General features: G+C 40.6%; 1 protein-coding gene across 9 annotated transcripts in view; it reads right to left on the reverse strand.

Annotated features, from left to right (window-relative positions):
• TBXAS1 (thromboxane A synthase 1) overlaps positions 1-27,064 on the reverse strand; it is a 238,982-nt gene that overhangs the window by 78,128 nt on the left and 133,790 nt on the right. For all 9 annotated transcript variants that reach the window (XM_062616406.1, XM_062616407.1, XM_062616405.1 and 6 more), the window contains 4 exons: positions 21,206-21,322; positions 13,778-13,866; positions 11,432-11,580; positions 9,637-9,767 (listed from right to left, as the gene is read on the reverse strand). In XM_062616406.1, coding sequence (XP_062472390.1) covers positions 9,637-9,767; positions 11,432-11,580; positions 13,778-13,866; positions 21,206-21,322 — 486 coding nt within the window. The remainder of the gene's footprint in view (positions 1-9,636; positions 9,768-11,431; positions 11,581-13,777; positions 13,867-21,205; positions 21,323-27,064) is intronic.

Genomic DNA, 27,064 nt, shown 5'->3' on the forward strand with positions numbered 1-27,064 from the left:
TAATAAGTAAATCTAATGTTAAATTATGCTCAAAAATCCAGATATGGACATGAGCGGATAGGGGCTAGCAAAGGCCTCGGGCTCTGCTGGCTCCAGCAGGCAGGAAGGGGAAAAGGCAGCCCCTGGGGCAGCCTGGGCATGGTGGCAATAAGAAAACTGCCCCATCAAACAAAGCGCATTGAGATGGTCAGACCAACTTGCACCAGGTTCAAAAGCTGGCCACATAAATGGTTCTCCTTTTGGCAAGACAGGCTGTCAGTGTCTCTTTTAAGTAGGCGTATGGATCTACTAAGATAAGTAGACACAAGAGAAAAGGGAGAAAGATCAAAGGAGTGATCTTTGCAAAGTAGATAACAACAATTGAGATAATCAAGGGAAAAATCTCCAGAGATCAAAACATGTCAACAGATGGACAAAACGGTTGAGTCAGAACGAAATATCACGGAACAGCTTTTTCAGAACTGCTGCAGAAAAGGTCATATTGTATTGCAAGAAGGCAGCAGTGCGTGGGGCTGAGCGGGGTCACTGTAGGCAAACAGAGAAACAGAGAGACTTACTGAGACAAATTTGAAGATCACCCACTAATACCACAAGTGCTGCAACTTCCCCTCCTAGCTCTGAGAGCAACTCAGGGAGGAAGGCAGGTGAACCAATAACAGATAAAAGAAGAAAAATAGTAAAAAAAGGTTAAATACGAAAAGATAAAAAAAGAAAATGTTTAAAATGACAGAGGAAGGGAAAGCTCTGTTACTGCAATTAGGTCAGTAAATCTGTGATTTTTTTCTAAGAATTTAGATGCCATGCTCTAGTTACATATGTCAGAATAAAGTCTGTTTGTAGAAGGAAAGTACCCAAATATGCTATTACATTGATAAAATAAACACAAAAAGCTCCCAGTCTTTAGAACCCTTGTAGATTTAGATCAAAAGTAAAAAGAAAAAAAGAAATGAAGGCTATGTAATGAAGATTAGATCTCATATTCCACCTTGGCATTAAAGGCCACCACCCTCTTACGCAGAAAATTAATCTCCAGATGATTTCATCTCATGGCAAGATTCCCTTTGTTTGCGGATTTGAAAACCCTACACCCTGGGTAAAGACCAGATCATAGATGAAGCAGGAAAAAGGAAGGGCTTTCAGTCACCTACAGTAGGATCTTCTGAGAAACTTGGAAGGGACAGACAGAAAGAGTAACATACAGAAGAGATGAGGAAATGTAAGAGAGAGAAGTTACAAAGAAAGAGAACATACATACACAACTTTTGTCCCTTCAGCCAATGCAATGAATACTGAGACCATATTATGAAAGAAATCAAATGACAGGAAGTGGTAAAAGACACGTTGAAGAAGATTTACTTCATGCTGAGGGAATCGCAAAGGGAAACTCTGCTTCCAAGCCTATAGGAAAAACCCTGAAAAACAGATGCAACACTGGTTAGGCTGAGTATTTTGCACAGATGAGAACACGCAGCAGAAAGGCTACATTACTTACTGATTTGGCAAGTATTAGCAGATATACGACTACATCAGATTCTGCTCCCAGTGCTACAAAAGAAAGGCAGCTGCAGATGCTTTACTCCCTTCTCAGAAAACACATACGTTTTTCTCAGCCCTGGACACAACGAAGTCCCATTGAGTATGTGCAACTTCTGTGACCCAACACTCAGGAACATTTCCCCAAAGACACACAGTGACCCAAAAGGTTGCATCCACATTGATTCAATTACTTTCTCTGATTGGAGTACCAAGAGAGATGCTAACTAACTAGGGGACAAACTTTACGTCTAAGGTCATGAAACAGCAGTATTGAGTAGCAGGTATAAAAAGTATTAAAGCCTATGCCACATCCTCCTCCTCAAACAGATGGCCTTTCAGAAAGATTTAATCAGACATTGAAATGCATGCTGCGAATACTCATTACTAGCACAGGATCAGGCTGGGACAAGTGGCCAGCACTGACGTTATTGCCCACAGGGAATTACCACAGGCATAAACAGGATTTTCAGTGTTTGAACTTCTCTCTGGATAACAAGCACAGGGACCCCTTGCCATCAGAAGGGAGGGTAAAGCAAAAAATTCATGGTGGGGTAGGCCAGGTCCAGGTTGCAGAGGAGAAGCAAGAGACCCAGACCCTTTAGGGAACATCCACCTTTTTTTTTTTTTTGCTTCTTCATCCTCTGTTTTTTGCCTCTGATGATCAGGTCACCGTAAACCTTAGTGACACAGCGGTATTTGCTGGATCCCACTTTCAAAGCACAATTAACTCTTGCCCTTCTTATTTTTATGGACACATAAAACAGAGCTGTAACCGCTCCTTCCCCTTCAACATCAAGAACAGGGAAAACAGGGTACAGCCACAACAACCAGCACCTAGAAGGACGTGTGAGTAGGGCTGGACAAAAGAAAAACCGAGGACTTTTGATTTCCCCTTTAATGATGGAGTGGTTTCTTTGAAAAAGAGAGGTTTGCCTTTCAATTCTTTCCTCCTCCCATTTTTCAGAGAAATTTTGCTACAAACATTATTTGTAAGAGTCCTTAAGCTATCTTTTGGCCTGGATTTTTTATAAACAGCATTTTAAGTGACATTACCAGATAAACACAATTTTTAAAAGTCACTAAAACCCTTGACATTACCAACAACTGAGCATGTGGGTTTATTTATTTTTGCTCTGATGAAAAGCCTTTTTTCAACACTAAAAATCCCACCCTTCTCAATTAAAAGATGTTTCTCATATGCTGTAGATCAGCAAAGCCAAATGTCCATCTTCACTTCCTTCACTGGCTGGTGAAAACAGGAGGAAAATGCATGCAAACCTTATTGACAGAAGCATAAGCCCTTCCTCCCTATAACTCTGCAGGCATTCTGTTGGCTTAATGACTTCCTGTGGATTAATGCTGCTAAAGTGAGTTCCCCAGAAAGGGGCAGAGTACCATATTTTGGAAGCCCCTCTGAAGGAGCTCCACCACACACCTCTCAGTGAGCTTAGCTTTTCCTGCAAAGATATGTTTTTCCCAGTACTGTCTGCAAGATCATTCTTGGCAACTCTGGGCACAAAAAACACCAGCCTCATCAGTATGAACACTCTGGGGCTTTGATTTCACTTCTGTCCTTTGGTACAAGTCTGTATTCTTGCAAACTGAGTCACGTGCTCCAAGAAGTCAATGAGATAGCTCACATGTGTGATGGCATTTTGAACCCCACACTCTAGCTGAAGTGCAGCATTGTGAAACATGAGATAGGGACACTGCTTCTGTCGTCCCATAAAGAAGAAGTGAAGATACTCAGTAGCAATGAAAAAGACTAAAAGGGAGTGGGAAGAGATGGAGGTATTGAAGAGAGCCCCAGGTGCCATAATTATATTGTTACGGTTGCTGTAGGGTCTGCTGGAGTGGGGCAGATAATAAATACATGATACCATCTGCCCGTTCCTTGCCTAGGATCTATAAAGTCCTCTGCTCCATAAGCAAGGAGGCAATAGAGTTGGTGTGATAAGAGCAAAATCTGCGCGTTAGACCTGTTTGCTGGCAGCCGGTAATCAAGTAGACATTTGCTATCTTCTTGTGACTGCAGTGCTCATAAAGCACTGGGCTCACAGGTGTGCTGGGCTGAAGAACTGAGACAGATGCAGCAGTAATGCAAAACTGCCTGCTTCCCCATCAACACGCCTCGGGGAGGCGAGAAAGTCGCCACTCTCGTTACTTATTCTGTTCTTGATCTCTTTGAGCAGAGGGACTGCAGAACTGCATTTCAGGATGAAAGCACCTCAGCTAGACACTTCAGCCCAGGCCTGAAACCAAAAGATCTCATTCTGTAAGGCTGCAATTCATTGCTGGAAAGATAACAGCAGACTGATCAAGAAATTTAAATGGTGACCTAAAGTAATAGGGATTTCAAGCTCATCTCCATTTGAGGTTTTGAAGACTTGCTATGTTTAAACGCCCACTTAAGAAATCCTAAGGAAGTTATAAAATTCATTACATCTTTAAGAAAAATATTTTAAAAAGAAGGACTTTTGTTCAAATGTGGGAAGGATGGAACACAATTTTAAAAGCAAGCAGTAATGGCTTGATTTTAAAAAGAAGGTGAATAACTAAAATGCCTTTTAACATAATGCCACTTTTTTTCCCATCTTAGAATAACTGTATGCTGCCCAAGCACAGATACCAGATTTAACGTTAAAAAGATTTTTAATATATTATTTTTGCTTAAAGCAGCCGAGATACAGGTTTGAGATTTGAGTTCAAACCCTGTATTTAGCAAAATCCCACAAAATCCCTCTCTATTTTTAAGACACACATGTACATTTTTGGAAAGCCCACTTCACATTTCCCTCTGAAAAAGGCACTGGATAATGACATGATCAAACCGTGAGAACAGCCCACTGAAACAGAATGGCAGCATTCTTTCTACAGACTTAGGAAAACAACAGAACCGGTCTGATCCTTTGCTTTGCTATTGCTTTATTAATCAATTAAAATGGATTATTTCAACATTGCCATAGCGTGTGTATCCTTAAAAGGACACCACCTTTCAAATATAAACAAGTTTTCTTGGTTTTCTACAAGGCAAGAAAACTGCACACTATTAGGTGTCTAATCCTCCCATCTGCTGTTTCCTTAGAAAAATATTTACTTTTTAACATCTGTACTGCATTTCCACAGTTCAAACACACACACAGGTCCTGGAATGTACATAGTATTTAGCAAATTTTTAACTAAGTTTTCTTAGTAATTGTACAGTTTTCCCTTGACAAGGAGAAAATCAGACTTTTTCAGAAGGATTACCTCTGCTCAACTCATTTCAAGCAGCTCTTGAATAAAATAGTTCATTAGTTCATAAAAAGGAAAAACTCTAGGGAACTGCTGGGGAAGGAAGAGAAAAGAACAGAGTGCCACAGTAATTAGGTTTTCAGATTGTCCGTTATCCTCTAGAATGCAGGTACACATACATATGTCCCTCTTCCCCTTAGGTAAAGCATTTAGGGGAGCTCATTACACGTTTTTCCCTGGGAATCGGTGTTCAAGAGATTAAAGTTGTAACCAGGCCACCATTTCCCAGAAAGATATTAAAAGATACCACCTTCTCATAGCACACTTCTACTGGTAGCCCGTAGTGAAAGGGCAGCTCTCTTGCCTTTGCAAGCATTTAAACACCTTAGTTTCGGACTTCCTCAAAATTCAGTTTCCTGACCTTTTTTAGTCTCTGATGGCTGATGCTGAAAAACCAAAGGATCTCCACTCACCAGGAATCACTTGTGCCTGCCCAGGGGTATGAGCAGCCTGGGGACAGCAGAGCAGACTGCCCTTCCTAGGACTGTGGAAAAAAAATGGCCAGGAGCAAGGATGGGAAGTGGGGAAAACTGGAGGGGGTTGCAATTCTTCCCTAGCAAATGCTGACCGGAGGAAAACCTCTTTTGATCTAGATCTACTGCAGTAGATTTCAGGGCATCACAGGGACATACCAATTCACAGGAGGCCAGTTCATCACCAGGACTGACATCACCACACAGTTTCTTTGTGGCTTTACACCATGTAGCTCACAGGGAGCATGGGTCACAGCAGCACAGCCTTCACACTCTACTCCAGTTGTTCTTTCTGTCTGCTCCACAAGTAAACCAAAAGCATTCAAGTAGTCTGTAGGTCTCCAAGCAGATTAACTAAACTGCCAACTGAGATGCCAATGAATAAAGTTCTGGTGATACTTCTCTGTGATTTGTCACCCTCTCATTTTAAACGGGCTTGAGACTGCCAAGAAACAGCTGATCATCATCAGAAACATCAGATCATTACTTGCCTGGCATGGACTAGTGACCTTGAATTATGCATACACACCAGACAGAATGGCTGGAAAAGTCAGGGAATGCCAAAAGAATGTGGTTTAGCTTCTATAAAATCTCAAATCCTCCTTGTTAAAGGTTGCATATTTTGAAAACTATGTTTTTCCACCTATTGTAATTTTCCAAAAATAATGTTTTGCACTGTCCTTAAATTGCTACATTCCAACTGTTGTTATTACTATGTATTACAAATTAAATTCTGGCCTTTCATCTGCTGAGGGGGCTTTCAACCCACAGTTTTAGAAAGGAGTCTCAATTTTGAACACCATGAATGACTCTTCATCTAGATACCATCATTTAAAATAGACTGGTAGGTTAAGAACTGAGCTATAACATGACAGAAAAACAACTCTTACATGCATAATGATTTGCATATCAGATTATTAAATCAAAATCTATCAAACTATCATTTATTGAAGTAAACAAACAGTCTATCTGCCCTGTTTCTGGAAACATTTTGCCTCAGGGAAAAATTTAAACCTGGGCAGATAATCAGGATAAGGTATTTGAACGCTGAAATCCTGCTGGAGTCTTCAAAGTAGGTGTTAAGTGATGCATTAAATTTGTGCTGCTTCTTCTGAGGAGGGTGAATTTGCTCTTCTGTAAACAGTAGGAAAAGCATTTTACAATAATTGGAATCCATGAATAAATATAATATATTAAAATTTCTAAAGTACAACCACTAAATGTTTTTGTACATAAGCCAAATGAGTGGAATAACCAGGACTGAAATTATTTGACTGACCACAGAAAGATAGTATATAATTAAAATGACATCTGCAGCACTAACCGATGGGATAAGAGAAAGTGACACCACAGCTCTCATACAAGCTGCAAGCATATTATTAGATCTAAACCTGGCTGTAAAATTACTATCTGCCCATGGGATTATCTTCAGGCATTCAGAAGCATTGTTTCACTTACTGATAGAACAGGGATGATAACAGGCTGACTTTGCTTGTCACATTGTTTTTTGGCCTTTCTTTATTCTTTGTTCATGTTAGCTGCAGATGAGAGGAAGACAAGCTTCAGCTAATTCACTTTTCCTGGAGCTTTCCATTGTTCTACAGCTTGCTCCACAGGCTTTTTTTTTTTTTTTTCTTCCCAAAAGCATTTTTAATGGTGATAAAATCAATGAGGAGTAAACAATGCACACGATGTAACATCTAGGAATGTGGCAAACTCATGAGTACCCACTGGCCTAATGCAGCACAGGGAGACCAGAAGACATTACTCATAGCTCCAGTTACTAGCACAAACGATCAGTAGCTACCAGTTATATCTTGGCCTCATTAAAATTCCATGCCAAAACTCTGACTGACTTCAGTGAGTACATTTCATCATTTGAGACCTAGGACACAGCCCATAAATGCAAGGCTATCTGGGACACCTAATCTCTACAAATTACATTTCTGCATTAAATTGGACACAGCTGCATTTTGATCTGTTTCACACACCATTTTTATGTTCCTGGCAAATTATTAAGTTGCCTATACTTGTAACACAACTTGTGTGCCACCAACCAATCTCAAATAGTCAAAATTCTAAGCGCATGGTACATGACAGGCAATGAAAAGGGGGGGAGAAAAGGAAGTTCCAAACTTTCCAGTTGATTTTGAAAGCCATGTTAATGATCCTGAATTGCAAAGCGGACATAATGCGCTCTCAGAAATCTCGTCCTAAGTGTCTAATTCCCAATGCTTGAAATAGCTCCCATATGCCAATTTTGCAAACTGGACAGAAGTCCAGGAGCAAGCAGGACCACAGCCAGTCATGGACTTGTGCACCCACTGTTAAGCAAACATGGACCTTGTACTTTCCTCCACATTGCCCCGATAGTGGGTAGCTACGGCCATGTGTCTCTTACAGCACCTCCCTACTTCCCTTCCAATATAACCTTACACCTCTGTGCCGTCAACCACTGAAACCTGCAAGCAGGCTGCATATGCAGAGAATGCTGCCTCCTATACTACAATCATGCTTTTCTTTGTGTTTTCTCCTACCCATACCCACCTGCTGCCCTTCATCTCAGTCTGCAGCTTGAAGGAATGACCACCTATAGTATAGTCAAGGATTTAGCTCATGCTAAATTAGCCGCAGGGCTATTGCCACAGAAATTGCATATATTATATTTCATTAATAGTAGTTAATATATTAACTACTTTAAATCCACACTAGATTGTTCCATTGTCCCTTTTATCCTTTTATAATTGATACACAGAATAGACTTTTCATGGAAACCCTTTGGCATGAATCTTTGATTCAAAACTCTTCATATATACAGCCACGCCAGTATGTCATTGTAAGTTCACACTGGATCTGTGCACTAGAAATGACGTGTCTACAAGTAGTTTAGCTACACCATCCGTGTTAGAAAATATTCAACCACCACTCAGCCTGGCCGAGGAACCATGGTTATGAATCATGAATCATTTGTGGCTGGTCAGTGATGCTTACAATCTTTTGGATCTAAAGAAGGATGGAGACAAAGACCTAAAGGCTGATTGGGCAAAGACCCATAAAGGTGGGCTGGAAGAAAGATAAGAAGCGTGTGGTAATAAAGTGCAACAAATAAAGAAGTGAGACTTCACTGCAGAAAAAGTCAAAGAAAAGAGCAGCAAAATCTTTGAAAATGAATTTGATTTTTAGATATGTCCTGGATGTAATACAGGGTAAATTAAAATACAGTTTTTTCCTGAAAGGTGAGAGCTGTGAGGCTAAGCTGTGAGAAAAAGTTGGGAGGATTTGTTCTCACCTGTGCTCTTGTGCTATCAGAATTGCTCTTCACCTCAAAGTGGTAAAAAACATCTCATATTTCAATATTAACAGCTTCTTAATGTGTATGTTGTGGCATGTTTCATGTCAATTGATATGCAAAGCTTGTCTTAGTTACCTTTAAAATGGAATTCTCATCGATATTCTTTGTTTCTCACTACACATCCATAATTAAGTGGTTAACTTATTTTTAGGGATAAAATATGCAGTCTGCAGTTAAAAAAATGGTCTTAAAAGGACAAGCAGACCTGATGAACTTTTGTATCACAGAACTGAAGCACATGCCTGTGTTCCAAACGCTTCGTGTATCAAAAAAAGATTTTCATAATAACGCATATGCCTTCAGGTACTTCACAAAACAGTGACTAAAGCAAAGACTAACAAAATGGAAGTACTTACATCCAGACAAAAGAGAAATATATGGATAACAAATGATTTGCTAATAATGAACACCCATTAGTTTGCACACGTTAGCTAAAATTTACTACCTTTCTCTTTAGCCATCTCAATATCAAATGTCTGCTAATCATACCTTCAGGTTCTTTCCATTTTCAAAAGCAGAAGGAACTGTCACAGGACAATATGAAACCTGCCTCAGCTCCTAGGTAATGACTGGGTTGATAAGCTCAGTGGGGGCTCCCTTTTCTCTGGTCCTTAAGGCAGACAAAACCTGAGACAAAACACCTGACTTCAGGATGAGAAAAAATTCTACAGGATAAATCCTCCCTTCTGGGTCTAGAAACTGGGTTGAAAAGTCAACCCAAACAATACTAAGAGAAGCAGTCTTTCTTGCAATGAGTTAACAACTCTGCATCAACACCAAGCCTGGTTGATGGTACACAAAGCTAAAAATGAATAAATGAATGAAATTTTCACTAAAATGAATAAACAAATAAAATTTTCACTAAACTGCTTTGAATGTTCAAACAGTCGGAGTCTACTTTTTCAATGGAGGCTTATGCTGCTCCCAGTTCTTCCTCAATACATTTGCTTATCCCCATATATATCACAGAAATAGCCTTACCTCAGCTGCATCTTGCTGGTTTCTGAAGACAATTGCATTTTTTATGGTTTGAATAAAAAATCCATTCAGTTCCTTTTGTTTCCTGTTTGGCAAAATCTGGAGCAATGGGATCATTATAAATGGGAAAGAAACTGTAAGAGATGTTAAAGAATAAAACAATGACTCACACTGTAAAGGCATATAATACCCCCCTCCTTTCATTAACATTATAAAACTCTTCAAGTGGGATGTGTTACTTTTGTGAAACCAGTTTTTTTCCTCTCTGGCCCTCTCCTTCTTTCTCTTTTTTTCTGCCCCCCCTAGGCTGGTAAAGGATTTCCTTTTAGAAATTCCATGTTGGCCAGAACTACCTGCCAGACAGATGCCTTCCAAGCTTGCTTCCACAATGCTTCAGAATTTCAGTTCAGCTTCTTGATGCCACTGAGCCACCACAACAAAGGGGAAAAATATTTTCCCTGCTACTCAAACAACTACATAAAAAAGGTGAAGGATCTTGAACTAGTCTATCAGCTTATGGCGCAGATCCATGAAATAGTGTAGTGGTCATTCTCATTTACAGTTCACCAATATTACGATATTGGTTTACCATTTTATTTTGCTTCTCTAAACAGAGCAAAGACTCTGGAAGCAGGATGTTATCACAAGAACGGTTTCCAGTCCATGGCCTTTATAGTCAGGAGCTAGAAACCTGAGTGAAGCCTTGCATCTCAGTAAACTCATTGTTAACTTATGAATAGGTTAAGACTAACAAAACCAGAAAACCCCTGTGCTGCCAGCAGAATGTACGAGTAAAAAGAGATCAGCCAAGGAATCCAATCCCAGAGAAACTTGCTTTGATAAAGGACACGATCTTAGACACACAGAGGTACATTTTTGTCCCTTCAGAAATCAGTCATAAAGTACACTTTTCAATCAGGTTAAACATTAACCCCAGGACATTTTGGATACACAACTCCAGAAGGAAACAGTTCATGTACTGCTAGTACAGGTGCAATCTGTAATGCCAGCAGGATCAGATGGGCACAGGAAACTTTGCCACTGTGCCACCTGACACTACTGTGTGCAGGTCTAGATAGCAAGACTGTAAAACCTCAACAACCTTGATTATGTTGCAACTTTCTCAGCTATGATTCTTACTGCCCTTGCATCACCATGAAGCCTGAGCTTTCATGCCTTAGAACTAAATGGCTTTATACCCTAATTCTTGCATTCCCTTACCTATTCACCTGAAAATAAACACATTCTCTTAATGACAGCTTGTGCTGGCACTTATCATCTTTATCCTTTATAGCCATCAACCAGGCTGCTGCTGCTATTTATATGAGAATTTGGAGGACTTACACTATCTGTTTATGTTCCTTCATCTCTTTTCTTTAGTTGGATTATTAGCCCACTGTTTTTTATGGGTGGGATTTCAATCTCTACGAAATGAACTGGGAGCACAAAAACTTTACTCCCACGCTCCAAAGGGCAGTTACTCTCTTTTAATGCAGAAGTGTATTAAAAGAGATGCTGTAGAAACTACAGGTCCCAGAAACCTTCCACTCATATCAACTGGAAGCATTGTCTCCCCAGACTCTCAGTTTCTGGAGAAAGTTGCATTAATGGTGAAAAGAGTAATAGACCATATGGTGGAAATCTCGACGGTATACTTGGCCTGTAGGTTGCATTCTGAACACCTTTGAAATAAAGTCTGCTATATATCTTCCTGCTCCTGTTCCAGCATGTGTTGCAGTTTGAGAATGACTTTTAGAAAATTACCCTAAAGAAGTAGACAAAGGTAGACTATACTCACGGGTTAGAATAAGGAGAGGCTTAAACAAAGACGTTTCAAAGAATGTTCTGCAATTCTTAACAAAGGGGTCATCAGGATTCTTCTGAGAATCCACCTCAGTACCAAAAGCTACGCTACCAACAACATCCAAGGTAAAGCAGTTGTAACACCTGCATGGAGTTGAAGAATGGTAAGTCGTTAGCTACAAATTACATATCCATTAATATCTTGCTTTTACAAACATCACATAACATTAATTTTTGCTTCTGATTTTTCTTTTTGCATTTAGATTTGAGCTTTGCCAACAAGACATGTTTCCATCATTCTTACAAATTCAGTGCTTAATAATGATCACCTTCTCTCTTTCTACAAAGTGCACATACCTTCATATAGCAAAATAATTCTGCTAAAATTATTAAAAATAAATGGTTTCATTTGTTATTACCTCAAAATCAAATGCAACAGTCATTATCAGAAATTAATAAGCATTTTCTTAGTATGCATCCTCACAAAAGAGATAATTTTTCTCATTTTAAATGGCAGCAACTACACCTGTGACCAGTCCAAGTCTAAACTCTCAGTGACAAGAGGTGCTTTAAGTAAAATTTCCTACTAAGAATTTCCTTCATCTTCTTGCTAGCTTGTTTGTAATGTAAAATCATGGTGAAAAACAAGAAGAGCTGATACCATGCGAAATCTGTGTCTCTACAGAGGAGCAGCAAATGCTTTGAGAAGTACAAATTATCTGTGGACCATTATCTAGGAACTTCAGAACTTACTGAATCTCTCCCTGGATATCTGACCATCTATCCAGTTGTGTCACCATCTTTATTTCTACTGGACGTTATCAGCTACATTTAGTTTTGAGATAAATGGACCGGAAACGTAAAATATCCTTGAAATTTAATTCTACTGATCTGTGGTCAAGTCTTCAATAACAGTTTTCCTGTGCTCCCTTACAAAAGGCTAATATCAAATTATCTGGTACTGAAAAAGCTTAAAACCTAAATTTTGTGAAACACAACATTTTTAGCTGTCTAAAGACAGCTAATGTAAAAGTTGACAGAGGGTTGCAGATAGGGTATTTACCTACAAAAAATGGTTCCCCAGGCAATTCTGGGAAACTGCATTACAATGAGAATCACATTTATATATGTCAAACCTGTTCATAGTATGATAAAACAATTGGAAGATCATATTCTGAGATGGTCAACATCATTCATTTATACTTTCAAAAGGTCTTTTCCAAAGTGCCTCTTGAGAGGTGAAACCCTATCATGGACCAATAGCTGAAAGACCAGGCAAAGACAAAAGACAAATGGAAAAAAGGGACAAGCCTGGAAAGACTCAAAAGGTCAGTTTTCATCAGAGCACCAGGCTAAGTGAATGTCTCATGGTTTCATAGGATCTCTACAGATGTTTAATAAAGAGATCTCTTTGACACATACACTTGTGTACATACGTACACAGGTACTTGAAAAGAATTGGGTGAACTGTGGCTAAATATGCATTTCTTTAGGTAAAAAAAACAATTTGTACTGCTCCAGTTTGACAGAAATCAGAAAGAACTTCAGAGGGCGCTGACCAAAACCAGCAAATGAAGCATATGTAAAATAGCACCTGTTAGAAAGAACACATCCTGAACTACTCATATACCATATAGGGTCCAAGAAGAAATGCATCTTCTCAGAGAAGGAACTAGACAGTGTTGTGAACGGTTCAGTGAAGACCTCTGATGAAAGAGTAACAAAAAAAGATAGTAGGATATTAAATGCATAACAAATGGGAGAAAGCACAGTATGGAAAATATTAAAGTGCCGTTTCATAAATCAATGGTGCATTCTCATCTGGAGTACGGATCCCGTTGTTCACAAAAGGCTAGAGTGCCATTAGAGGAGGTCAGGAAGAATGTGGTAAGAATGATTAAGTGCCCAAAACCCCTCACATAAAAAAAAAGCAAGAGGGTGATGGACTGGAGGCATTTGATACTAGATCAATTCCTATATTTGTACATTATTGGCAGACTGTAGAAAGCAGGCTGGACAGAGACTGATGCAGCTTTCCTTTCTGCTTCCAGCTGTTCAAACTTCATTAAACAACAGCTAGAAATACATTAGATGCTTTTCCAAAATTACTTTTCAAGTATGCAATGGCTGCCCCCAGGAAGAAAAGGCATCTATCAGACACATTCCCTATTAAAACTATGATCTCCACTCATAAAAGCTAGGAAAGGGGGGGGGGGGGGGGGAAACATCTTTTGTACTGTAAAGTGCATATTTAGAATAACTGCAACTATTGACTCCCCCCCCCCCCTTTTTTTTTTCTTTTATTTAAATCTGCTACTAATTTCTGGCATGTTGAACATACCTCTGGATATCAAAAGCTTTGCCAGAATCTGCATAGGCTTTCAAGTTACACAGCAGGATGTCACAGGCCTGGTTTATTAGTGGTGTCATCTAGAAAGGAACGCATTTGATTGTGAAAAACATTTAAATGGTAAAAAAAAATAAATAAATCAATTATTCTAAATTAGTTTTATTGAGTAGATGGGATGGAGACCTCAGGTCTCAGGATCCAGAGGATGGATCCTCTACAGGTCTACTTAGACACTTTTGCACAGGTAAGATGAAGCTTTGGGACTGACTGCTAAATATAAACCTACACATTACAGGGATGCCCTTCTCCAGCTCTGGGCTTAAGCAGGAGAAGCCCTATCACTTACCTGGCCTTTGGTTCTTGCCCACCTCTGGCTATAAACATAAAGAGCTATCAAGCAGAATCATCCCCCCCCCTCTTTTTAATAATTTCCTTTGCCACCTGATGATTTATCACAATCCATATTTACAGTATATTACATTTAGGTCATCTATGCTCCAGGACAGAAGGAATAACGTTTTCCATAGTTGCAAAGTCCTGTAAAGATATTAGCATCAGAGGCCTAGCATTTTCTTCCTCCTGTCCCATCCCCCCACGTCCCCATCCCCCGTGTCATCCGTGTCCCCCCCCCTTTGAAAAATTGAACTATACATTAGAAAAACACCATGTATACCACTACAAGTTGCTGAGGGCAAACTGCTATTGCTACCTGAGGAAAGGGTTTTCTGGAGTTGTGATGACATTAACATTCATTTATTCAGCTAATGGTTCTTTCCAGCCACTGACACATGATGGTCAGTTACACTTAACCACAGCTCGGGTGTAGCTAACAGTGCAGTATTCTCCTCTTTAGTGCTTCATGGAAACCATGGCGTAGGCTGTCATGACTATCAAGACGTCATTAAGGTCTGTCTCTCTATTTTTCTTGAACTTTTTATATCTGAAAGGCATCAGGCACTTGCCTTGAATACACCTACTAAGGGGCAGAGGGAGGGTGTAACAGCAACCCAGCCCTGGCCCTGACAGCGTCATCTGCTATGGCTCTTTCTCCACACTGCCAAGAGATCCTTACTGCCTACAATTTATTACTACTCAACAGCAATGACTAGCACCAGCAGATGCAGGCACAGAAACCTACCTTTCTTTCCTGAACAACCTCCTTCAGCATATGGGTGTCAACAAACATGAGAACATACTTGTGCTACTCCTCTGACATTCTTGTTACCAAAAAAGACTTACTGCAGCCTCTCAGTACACTCTCAGAGCTATGCAGCCTGCCCAGCCAAGTCCATTTTGCTTGGCACTTGTACCTCAGTGAAACTGGCATAACACTTTGTGCACAGGCACACAGCCATCCTAACACATGGGCAAGACTATACGCAGTCAAAAGGCCGATGCGGGAGCATCCAGCATGTTTTCCGAAGGCAGAAGTCTGAGTCAAGAATGTGTCTAGCTGCTCTCAATGTCCCATCCCTACATGGGATGGAGCAGGTTGTTGCTATATCAGTTCAAAGCCGGATTGATTTGGGCTTTGTCTCACAAGACAATTCTGAAAGTAGATTAATATTCAGTAAAAGTAGCTATTATGCATTTAGGAGGTGCACACCGCATTAAGTGGCAGTTTTCTTCCCCATTTGGCTTGCTAAAGAAGATCCCCTGCAGTGAGCTTCTCCTCAAATTGTTCAACAAAATTAACACATTTCTGTTCAACAGATTGAGGCAAGGTGAAATGTTTTATAATCTCTGGGTCCAGCCCCTCCAATGAACTGAACCAGTCAAGGAGAACAAAATGAAAATCCATATTTTAACAGGTATGATGCTTCCTAAACAGATGGTGATCATTTCAGATTTTCCTTTTACTGCCTTATTTTCTTTTTTATTTTTCATAACATCACCAGACCTGCTACCACCCAGCTGGTTGCTATTGCTTTCCAACAGCTGGCAAAGATGGCAGGGGCACATATGCCTGGCCAGGGCATCTCACAGCACCTCTGCACTTTACACATTCCACCAGTCTTTCAAATACTGTTGCAACACATTTCTAGTAATAAGATATTTTAATTAGTAAATCTAACCAGGAAAATGGGTAAGGGGGCACATGGATTTGATTTATTGTTAGCATGATAGGACACAGTCATATCAATGAGACAATTATTTGCATGTGAAAGCTACAGGGGATATCCACTCAGGAATCCAGGATTTGGGTTTGGGTTTTTATTCCCCTGAGTGACATAAATTAGTCCAAGACTGCTAACTACAAAGACCACTGAAACATTCTCAAGTCCCTTAACACTTTAAACTCTTTGTTCAATTGTCAAGAAATATAAAGTAGTGTTAGGGGTGATGAACTACACCAAACTTTGAAAACCGGCACAGACACAGGCATACTGATCTGCACTGCCTTGGGTATCACTAACTTCCTATGTATTCTTATTTGCCAGTCAGAACATAAAAGCTGCATAACCTGCCTGAAATTCAGTTTGTGGTGGGTAAACAAACCCCAGCTGCTCTGTGCTCAGATTGGCTGAGAGTAACAGGATGAAGAAAAATTTAAACAATATGGTCCCTGTAAATATTTGATCTGCCAGTTATCTAATAGCAAGAGTAGCCCAGAGTCCAAATTTCTTTCTTTCTGCCAAAGAAGAGCATTTGGGGTTAGGGTTTTCATGATGCCAGGGGCTTTGCTGTATAAATCCTGCCAATATGCTATTTGGCACATAACAACAATTAGTTTCCGATTTCTGCATAAGCACAGGGCATGGGGATGTTTGCACTGTTCAAAGGCATCAGAGTCACGTTCCTCTAGTTAGATGTGGTCCTCAGTATTCACTGTTGTTATTCCCTTTATTATTAGCACCCAAACTAGGCAGCAGAAGTCTAGGTTGTATTATCTGTAGACAGACACACCGGAGATTTTACTCTTCATGGGCAGTACACAAAAGTCGTGTTGGGTCTCTTATCCCACAGATGGGATGAAATATGAAGGAAGGAATAAGGAAAAAAAAAAACGATGCATCCCTAACACAAGAATTGCCTCAAGTCCCTGACTAAAACCAGGAAAAGAGCAGACTGCCAGGATGATGTTTGTGAAACAATTTGTTTCCATCACCTCACAGTGGGGTCCTGCTATTCATGGGCACAACTTACCAAAGCGAGCAACTCAGTCACACACTGACTTGTGGCTCAAGGACATGCACACTTCATGTATCAGCTTTTACGTTATTGTTTTGCTTTGTCTCAGCTGAGCACACTTGCTTTGCTAAGTAACAATAGCAATTTCCAGAGACTCTTCCAAAATGCCTCTGACCAGTGTGCACAAGCATAGTAAGAGCAAATCAAGGAATCCTCAATGATTGGCCTGTCAGATTTTATGTCCTAGTGGGACCTGGAAGATCTGCATGCCTGAGAGTGACAATGGAGGATTCTCCCACACTGTTCTGCCATGTTATCACAAGTTCTGCTTTGTTTCTCCTTGTTTGAAAGAAAATGCCTCACATAAACTCCACAGGTTATTTAGAACAATGCCACATTATGCTGTGCTCTCTTCTTTAATTTTTGTGTTCTGTTTTGTTTTAATGGTTGGTTAATGGAGGAGAGGTCTCCAAGCATACTGATAGGAGATGACAAGACTACTGCAGCACCATCAGAATAAATGAAAATCAATAGGTTTTCTGCTGGTGTTGGCTGTAAAAGAGAGCAAAGCTATTTATCAAGTCTGACAAAGGATCCAGAACTGCAGGATCATCACAGGCACCACAGCAAAAAGAAGAGGAAAAAATATAAGAAATACTGAATAGGGAATCAAGTTTGGTACAGCAAGATCTCTAACACATAAACTCATTGAAATACATAATAGCTGAGGAGAGCATGACAGGAACATCAGGAGATACAACTTTTACTTAAGGTCCTCCAGGTATTTTACTTCACCAATTTCTTATGAATTACATCTTAGATCAATTTTCAGTAGCTGATATTATTCCCATTTAACAGATGAAAATTGTTTCATTTACAGAGATTTTAAATAGTTTCTGCCAGATCATGTATGGGCAGTCAATGGCAGAGCTGGAAGTGGAACTTCTTGGGTCTCCTGCCTCCGATCTCCCACTACTGATTTTTAGAGCTCCCATAGCAATGGCTTTATGAGGTCCACTCAAGGGTCTTACAGAAAAGAGCTTATAATCAGATTTGCTACCAACTCCAATGGCATCTCACATGGGATGCTACCAAATCTTACTGCAGGATCAAGCTTAGAAGTCTAATGATTTACACTCTGCTAACCACTATAACATTTGATTTTAATGTTACCTGAAGCCAAACCTTCCTTCAGTTGGACTGGACTGCTTTACTAATCTTTACACACTCGTTAGAAAAAGGAAATTAAAAAGGGAGAACACACAATGTGTGTTTATATAGAAATCTATAAAAGTAACAGTGAAACAGTAAGCAGCTTTTAAAGAGAAACTGAAGAGACAAAGAGAACTGAAGACGCCAGAAAATCCTGAAAAACATTAGGAAAGCAACTCTCTGCATACACACAGCAATCACTACACTGGCTACCCAACAGCTCTATAACCTCCAGTTTCAGTTAACTACTCCTAAGTTTGCAAACCTCAAAATTTCTGGGATCAACTTTTCCTCATTTGGTAGCTGGCTGTGGGAGATTTTTGTCAAACTAAGAGGAAATTCCTCAAGCTTAGTGAACTTCTCAGTGACACTACACCACTTCCATAAAGCAGCAAGGGCAAAGTACACCTCTCTCCCCAGCCACGGCAGCTAGATGAGCTACAGGGTACTGCAGGTCAAACCTTAACAACATACATTAGGTCTGTCTTGGGTTTTGTATTACAGCAGCCAGGCCAAAGTGTGGATGACTGGCTTCTTCTTGCTGATGCTGAAGCTGTCCTTCGGCCAACTAGTAGATTGCGTTTCTGAAATGGAGATATCAGGAACCTACACTCCCTCTGTGCATCTTTTATCTGAAGTGACTAATATGGGGAATACAAGGAGTTGCTAACATTTATTGCTCTGTCACAGGGTAATAGCTCCCAGTTTTCTCAGAGCATCCAGGCAGAAAAGTCTATGCCTGGAGCGACAATAAGGACTGCAATGCCAAGGGAAACCACTCTCTGAAGCCATTTGGGAGGTCTGCAGTCTTTCCAGCATCACTGAGGAGTTTGCATAGGGAAGGCAGACATCCAGACTGAACAAAGAGGAAGACTTTGGTGGGAGGTTTTGTCAGAGCTCCGATCTTCATAGCAAAAAAATCAATGTCTTGGGAAAGAAAGGAGGAATGTATTTAGCAGTATTTATAAATATACATAAAACAACATACCCAGGTCATTATGAAATGATTCATACCAAAACTAGCTTATTTGTAATTCCTCTGAGGCAGAGAGGAAGAGTTTATTATAAACAGGATGTCTTCTACATAATTCAGAATACTCTCTAGTACTGCCAATACTAGAACATAGTATATGCTGCTGTAGAGGCTCCGAGAGAGTACTAAATAGGGGAGAGTTAAAAGTGAGATCATAATTAATGAACATTGATTTCCTTTGAGAAGTGTTGGTATGGCTTCTAAATTAAGCAACAGCAAGAGAAGCACATAAGAAGGACTTAAGTTACATTAAGTTCAAATCCCAGGACTGCTGATGTATTTGGGTAGAAAATGAAATGCAAGTCTGGGGAGTGCACCCATTAAAAAGAGGTTCCTAAGCTCACGTGGGCTTTTTGTAAGTGTCCCTCTCTGTAGGGGTGGACAGTCTTCTGGTGAAGACACCGATCAGAAGAACAAAGTTAGGCCTTTCAGAGAGAGATTCCCCACTCATTTTCCAACTTCCTGTAGGCTGGGAGAAGAAAGTGACCATGTCCAGGTCACCCTGGCACAATCACACCCCTTCCACAGAGTTTGGAAGAGGCAGCACAGGGAAAGCTGAGTATCAGGCTAAAAACAAAGATCTAAATTTTTGCATGTGGGACAGCTACTGGACACTACCCAGCCTTCCATTTTACCTCCTACCACTACTCCTGTGTGCAGCTCCACCACCAAGCAGCGTAAAGCGAGCACCGTGACTTCTTCTCCCACCCAGGTTTAATTGGTCAAACCCTGCAGACCAGTGCATTCCCACCCCCAAAACATGGTGCTGAGAGCCTCGGTGCTCTCTTCAGTCAAGTTGCCTGGCTGGTGCTGGCAGAGGCTACTCTCTGCAAACTGAGGGGAGCGCCACTTTATCTTTTGTTAGTCCACCTGCAAAGAGCCGATGACCTGCAGTAGGGCAGATTAACTTCCTCTAGGAAAAAACTCTCCTCTCCCCACCACACACAAGGAACTAATTGCTTGAATATTTAAACATCCTTGCCTCGCTAAAATTTCATGATGGAGCCAGGGACAGAGCAAATATCGGGGCACATAACCAATGGCATTGTCAGTTGTGATTAATCAGCATCTCTACCAGGCTGGTGCCCAATTAGAATTTACCATAATAAGGAGGTGACAGCCGGCGTTGCTAAGCGACCGCTGTCTATAGAGCTGGGAGAGCCAGACACATTTAGATGTTACTGTGGATTTCGACAGCGGCATGTCAAAACAACACAAGCGTCTGCCCAGTGGAAAATTTTACAGCCCAGGACTGGGCACCGAAGTGACGCATGGTTCCCTTTCAGAATAAGATATATAAATAGGTGGGTTTTTGTTGTGTTTTTGGTTTTTTCTTAATTTTTCCCCTTGAAAGAAGACTTTAACCAGTCAATCATTTATCTGCATTTAATTAAGAGATATCATGTCACTGGAATAGGAACTTGTTACTGGGGAATAGGTTCCCATGGCTAAGTAAATGCTGAGACATTTATAGGAAATTAGCAGTTGGTCAGCATAGAGACATTTATTTTCAGTCAGAAGTATTTATCTGGCAATGACATTTTGTTCCAGTGACTTATTTTATTATATAAAAGGATTAAAGAATTAAGAGCGGGGGGGGGTGGGGGGGAAGGAGATGGAGAAATGAAAACAGACTGACAGCAATTCCTGTGTTAACATGAGAGCTGATGACTCTGCAGATCACAAAAAGCTACGCTCCAACTAGGAGCAATAACCTATCCCATACTTTAGCTTACTCCTAGCAGGGCAGGGAAGAGGAAGGCATAAGGGTCCTTTTTGAGTTTGCCATGCTTTCATGGGAAAACTAGTTTATATAAAGACATAGAATCAAATCAGATGATCTATTCTGATTTTCACCAGTCTGTGACATGGATCACACTACACGTATACTCCATTCCATGCACTCTTCATGTCTAAATAAACTGGTACAAAATAAGCAGGTTTTACCTATCCTTAATATGGACCCATATAAAGTATATGCCTGCACAAAAGAAAATTATTATGTCTTACAATTTATGAAAGCAGCATGGTCTACACCTTACCTCTTTCAGTTTGGTATCGCTGAAGGCTGGGGTCAGGAGGCTCCGCACATACTTCCATCTGTCATCACGAAGACAAAGGATGCTGTCAAGCATTGGCTTGGAAATCAAATTTGGCTTCTAAGTCAAAAGAAAACATGATTCAGTTTTAACACAAATGCAACTAGTGCTACTCAAGACTTTGGAGGCTGGAAAGATTGGCCATGAATGGCGTTGCACTGCTGTCCCATGACAGGAAAAGTTCAAATCAATCTCAAGCACCAAACTAAACATGGATGAGGCTGAAGAATATTTCCCTTTTGCTGCATGCATTTCCTCTTGGGCTTGTAAAAGCCCTGGGCCAGTCCAGTAACTCCTTGCTTTGACTGTTTTGGTTCTGCCATCCCTAGTGTTCTCCTGTGACTGCCAGTTCTCCTTTGCTGAACCCTGGCTTCTTTCCTCCCTTTCTAAGGTGACTAGCAAGAGGACCTGTCAACACTCCCTCCCTGTATGACATGAGTGCCAACGCACCACACATGGGTGTCGGTGGGGGGACACGATTTCTGGTGACAGCTGGTATGTCAAACTGTTACATGCATTTTAAAAGTCTTCAGAAAATATGCTGATTAGAAAGCAAGTCCCAGGCCTTAATCCATCTATAAAGAACATTCTCACTAAGAAGTTGTGGCCTGGGACCCTTGTAACTTCAGTAGTCAGTCAAACATAGTAATTTAAAGTACCGCCCCATGGAGTTCTGTACTAAGAAGACTGCTATGGATTTGCTAAATTTTAATCCATTGAACCCCCCCCCCCCCCCCCCCCCCCAAGAAATCCCTATCCAGAAAACAGTAATATTCACCAAGAAGTAAAAGGATAAAAAAGATGGAAGGGAAAGCATGTCAGAAAACAATGCAGTTATGCCCGGAATAGGCATCAGAAGTTGTCCAGCCCCACAGCAGAATCTACCACAATATATAATATTGCCAGAGGATGTTTCCCAATTGCTCTTGAAGACCTCCAACAATGGAAATTCATTAACCTCCCCAGGTAAACTCTTCCAGTGCTGGACTACTCTTTCCATAGTAGCACCATTTCTCTTGCTGGAACTTATGGTCTTTAGTCTTTGTGCTATCACAGGCACAGAAAATGGGTCATTCTCTCCTTCTTTCCAGCAGCCCATACGTACAGAAGGATATAACTACTAATTATATTGCTGCCATCTGCCCCAAATAACACCAATTTACTCAATATTTACTTATCAGTTATACTACCTGGACTGGTTGTTCAGCTTTGTTGCCATCCCTCTGCATAATTTTGTTGATTTACATTTTTCTCAAGGTACAGTCCCTGTGACTTGACATGGAACTCCAAGCACAGATGAATCTTTTTTTCATGGGTTCCACAGACTATATTTGTTTCTATTCACCCTGGAATATGCGTACCACAGCATGACGATGTCAACTCGTATTGGCTTGTGGCTCCCTGCAAGTCACAGTCTTCTTTTCTGAATAATTACTCCCATGGAAGTTATTCCCCAGCCTCTATCATTAAAGTTGGTTACTCCTAAGAGTCATATATAGAACATATCATTGTTGAACTGTGACCATTCTTTTTATGATTACTTCTCCAACTAATTAAGATCACTTTCAGTTGTGGCCCTTTCTTTCATAGCGTCATTCATCCTTAACAACTTAGTGCCTTCTGCATGAATGGTTATCACACTCGTCTAACCCAATAACAAAAGTACATAACAGCACTTGCAAAGAAGTCACCTCTGGGATCCTCCCAGCTCATGCTTGCCTTCCACAGTGGACTGTTCCCAAGCACTTTCCAAGTCATCTTCAGTCAATATTTCAGGTATCCTCCAGACAAACCACCCTCAAATTGGTGGGTGGAGGTTGGAAGGTATACACTTCTGTAGATATCAAGCTGTACAGAGGCATTCATTTGCACATGTGAGATCTTCTAGCACCCAGGCCCCTGCCTACTTGCCCACAGTAGCAGTGGCAGCATGGTTCCCCATGCTATCATTAGCAACAGTATACACTTCACTGGGAAAGACCCTAACAAACCAAAGACACTATGGCCTCCCCAATGCCATCTGTTGATCTCTTTCACCCTCTAACATTTTCTTTCAGTCTTTGTTTCATTACTAACGTACAAGAAAATTGAGTCCTTAGCACCTGTTACACACCTGGATACTTTAATCCTTTAATCTCATTTTGTGCCTCGAGATGTGTGCTTTTATCGCCCCTACATGCTTTTTTTTTTTTTACCCTTGTTCTTGGAAATCTGACCTACTTCCCACTCTGTAAAAAACATTCTCTTCAGGGGCTATGAAGAGCTGACAGCTTAGCTACACTGGTCTTCTACTGCACTTCCTTAACTTTCCTCCTTATTGGAAGTTTGCATTTAATATCTTTTCTCTAAGGAGCTGCCAGCTCTCCTTAACACCTTTTTCCTTTACACTTGCCAGAATCTCACCACACTGCATAAGCTTGTAAAATGCAAAAGCCTATTTTATACTGCAAACAGGCTAATGGGATAGTTTTACTTCTCAGCAACACCACCCAGCGCAGTAAATGAATGTCACTCAGTTGACACTACAGACCAGTTCTGAGCAAAGATGAGCTGTTTTCAAGTCGAAGAGTGCATATCAGCATATTATGATGGAGGAAGAGACTGACTCAGGTACTCTGATTGGGTGACTATAGCAAGATAGAATATAGGCACATTTTAAAGTTAGACTTAGACTGCCCCATTTCATGCAATAACAGGGAAAACTTGGGACATGCTGTCAAAGCTGAAGTGGTTTGGACTGTTTTCTCTGAGTACCCTTTTTAAATAAATGATCAGTTTTCTAACTTCTCAGCATGTATCTGTTCTGAGAATCAGAAGTGCAGCTATAGAGGTCATCAGTCACTGAAGCACTGCTTCCTTTGTTAGATACTCAAACACATAGTAGAATCAGAAGAAAGAGGCTCTGGACAACCGGAAATGAGGATCATCCTTGAAAAAAAGTACTGTTTCCTAGCCTCTGCTCCACAGTTCTTATGTGCTGGTAGGGAATCCCTTTACACTAAATCTTGAGCTGGTCACCAAGTAAGTATTCCTTATATCTTTGGTCTTCTGTTTCAAGCACTGAGGCCCAGATTGCAGAGGTCCTGAGCGCTAATGCCACTGAAATCGACAAGAGGGGAAGGTGCCTTGATCACACAGAATGAATTATTCCAAGAAACTGGGTCACTGAATGGGGTCCACAAATTAGCAAATGTTCTCAGAACTGTGCCTTCACTCCCGATTTATAACGTGGAGATATAACATCACCTCCTTAGAACTGCTAACGATACATTACCATTTCTGAGGCCCTCAGAAAATACAGAGAAAGAACAGAATCATATTTCCCCACAAAGAAATGACTGATTTTGTCTTCCAAGAAAAGTTTGAATAGTGTGCAGAAAAGATAAAAAGGAAAAAATTATAGAGCAACACTTGCAAAAATATTCTGTATTCATTCCTAAATTGAAGGCTGCCCAATCTGTGCACTCTATAAGATAAATCTCCTCTGGAAGACAAGACTCCACTTAGATAATAATAGATGCGATATAAATCTGACTGCATTTGCCTTGACAGCAAAATCCCTTCCTAAAACCAAACATTCACCCTAAAAAATTCTCCTAATTGCATAAAGACATATAGCATAAAAGTATATATTCACAGAGAGGGGCCCAGTTACGGAACAAGAAGTCCATTAACTCTAATGGTATAACTACAATGCTAACCATAGCATTGCCTTTTTAACACTCTACCATATATCCCTTAACATATTTTGTGATGTCTACTGTTATATCCATATAAATGCTGTGAGGAAGGAAAGACAATTTTGACCATAAATTATTTTACTCTGTCTCTTTAAGCTGGAAACAAAAAACTATGTTTGTGTTTATTGGAATAGCTTCAGCTTGACTGACAGTGTATAGCAGATTTCATTTATCAGGTTTTCCTTATCATTTCTGCAAACACTTTCCTCCTAATTGCATAACCTATGTTACAGGTTCATATAGCAGGAATGAAAATGGATTTGGTATGAGAATGAGCCTGAAGTGTCTTAGTGAAAGATGAAGTGTCACCTCTCTCTGAATGGACAAAGTACTAGCTGTGCCTGAGAATTATTTAGCCTATAAAAATCACTAAAAAAATTACCATGGGAGACGGCTTTAATATTTTCAGGGGTGGGATTTTGTTTTTTAGGTGGGGAAGGAGGTTGCTTTTAAGTCAAATGCAATCAGATTCATATTCCATCTAACATTACCTAAATACTCAACAATTGCTCTGTGCTTCCTTCTCCTGTGTAATCAACCATTTCTGACCACGGTACAGTAATGCTGCATGAAAACTACTGGCATGGCAATCTGCTGCAGCATACCTGCAAGTGCTACTGAGTACCCACAACCAGAGACAAGCCATCAGAAACAACAAATAAAATTGGAGGAATTTGCTTCCAAACACATCCTTTAGAACACCAGTGCATTTAAAACAGAAAACAAAATAATGCTTGCAAATGAGCAGCATCTTTGAACTTGACGCAAGAATCACCTCCTTTTCAAGCTGCTCCTTAAGCTGATCCTTCAGACACAGTTATCAGCTTGCTTGTTCCTGAGTCAGTTTTGCTCTCGGTGTATTACTGAGTAATTCAGGGAAGTGACTCCTCTGGATCTGAGGCCAAGTGGTACAGAACACCTCCTGAGGTTACATCACTTTCCCAATGAAAATGGCCATATCCAAACTCTTTGTGGTACATGTGCACCTCCTGAACTGTGCCCAGACCATGCCTGAGGGATCAATAAAGGCAAAACCATGCTAAGAAGCATATCAATATGGACATCTGTAGGAGGTACTCATGCACTAATATCCTGTCCCTGGGTTGGAACAAGATGACCTTTAAGGTCTCTTCCAACCCAAACCGTTCTCTGGTAACTGTAGCTTTGTGGGATTCACAAGTCATTTGCTCCTTTTATCAGTTTGTCACTAGCAGGCTAGGCTGAACTTCTGTCAGCCAGCAGTCACTGCCTGGAGCAGGAGGAAGGGTAGCAGCAACAGGATGCTACCTCAGAAAACTTCTCTTCTTCCTTTGGTAAGAAAATGAGATGAAGGTTTGCAACCAGCAGAATAAATTAACTCTTAAAATATCCTGCATAGGTGAATCTTCAAAGAACCCAAAGGGCACCTCTAAGACCTTTAGAAACCTACTACCTCTGAAACCTACAATATAAACCATTCACCTCCATAGAACTAGCTGCTAATCTACTCCACATGCTTTGACAACACAGCAAGAAAGGAAACTCTATAAAACAGGATTCCATAAATTTTGTTATCTTAAACTTAGACTTAATCATGACCTAGTGCTAACAAAACCAATCAAAAGAGATTTACTTCTGCTGGAGCCAACCCTCAGCACTGAAAGCCTGGCGAGATCCAAACAAGAAACTAGGCTCTAGAGCACCCAAATTCCAAATCCTAATAGTAACTCCAAAACTTTCTGGCATTAGTAATACCCAGCAAACAGCATTTGCCTTCATGGAAGTCCATAGCTTTCTTCTAGCCCTGCAGGCTTTGCAGGATCCAGCTTTAACTGCAATCCTATACCCATGCTCCCCTGAACTCTTGCCCTAGTGTTTACCCTACAACCCATGTTAATGTGCATCATTCACTCCTCTCACCTCCCGCCTTTCTTCTGTACCCATGTTCACTGCAGTATCCAGGGTTAAGTCTAGCTCTGGATTCCCTCCATCTCCATCCCTTACCTTCTTTGGGTATATTTTTGGTGTACGTTCCCAATGCAAGGGGTCACCCTTCTCCAAGCCCTTGTGAATGCCATACAGT

The sequence above is a fragment of the Pezoporus occidentalis genome, unplaced genomic scaffold (assembly GCF_034315485.1).
Source record: "Pezoporus occidentalis ecotype Australia unplaced genomic scaffold, CSIRO_AGI_Poc_V1 ctg19, whole genome shotgun sequence".
Taxonomy (NCBI): domain Eukaryota; kingdom Metazoa; phylum Chordata; class Aves; order Psittaciformes; family Psittacidae; genus Pezoporus; species Pezoporus occidentalis.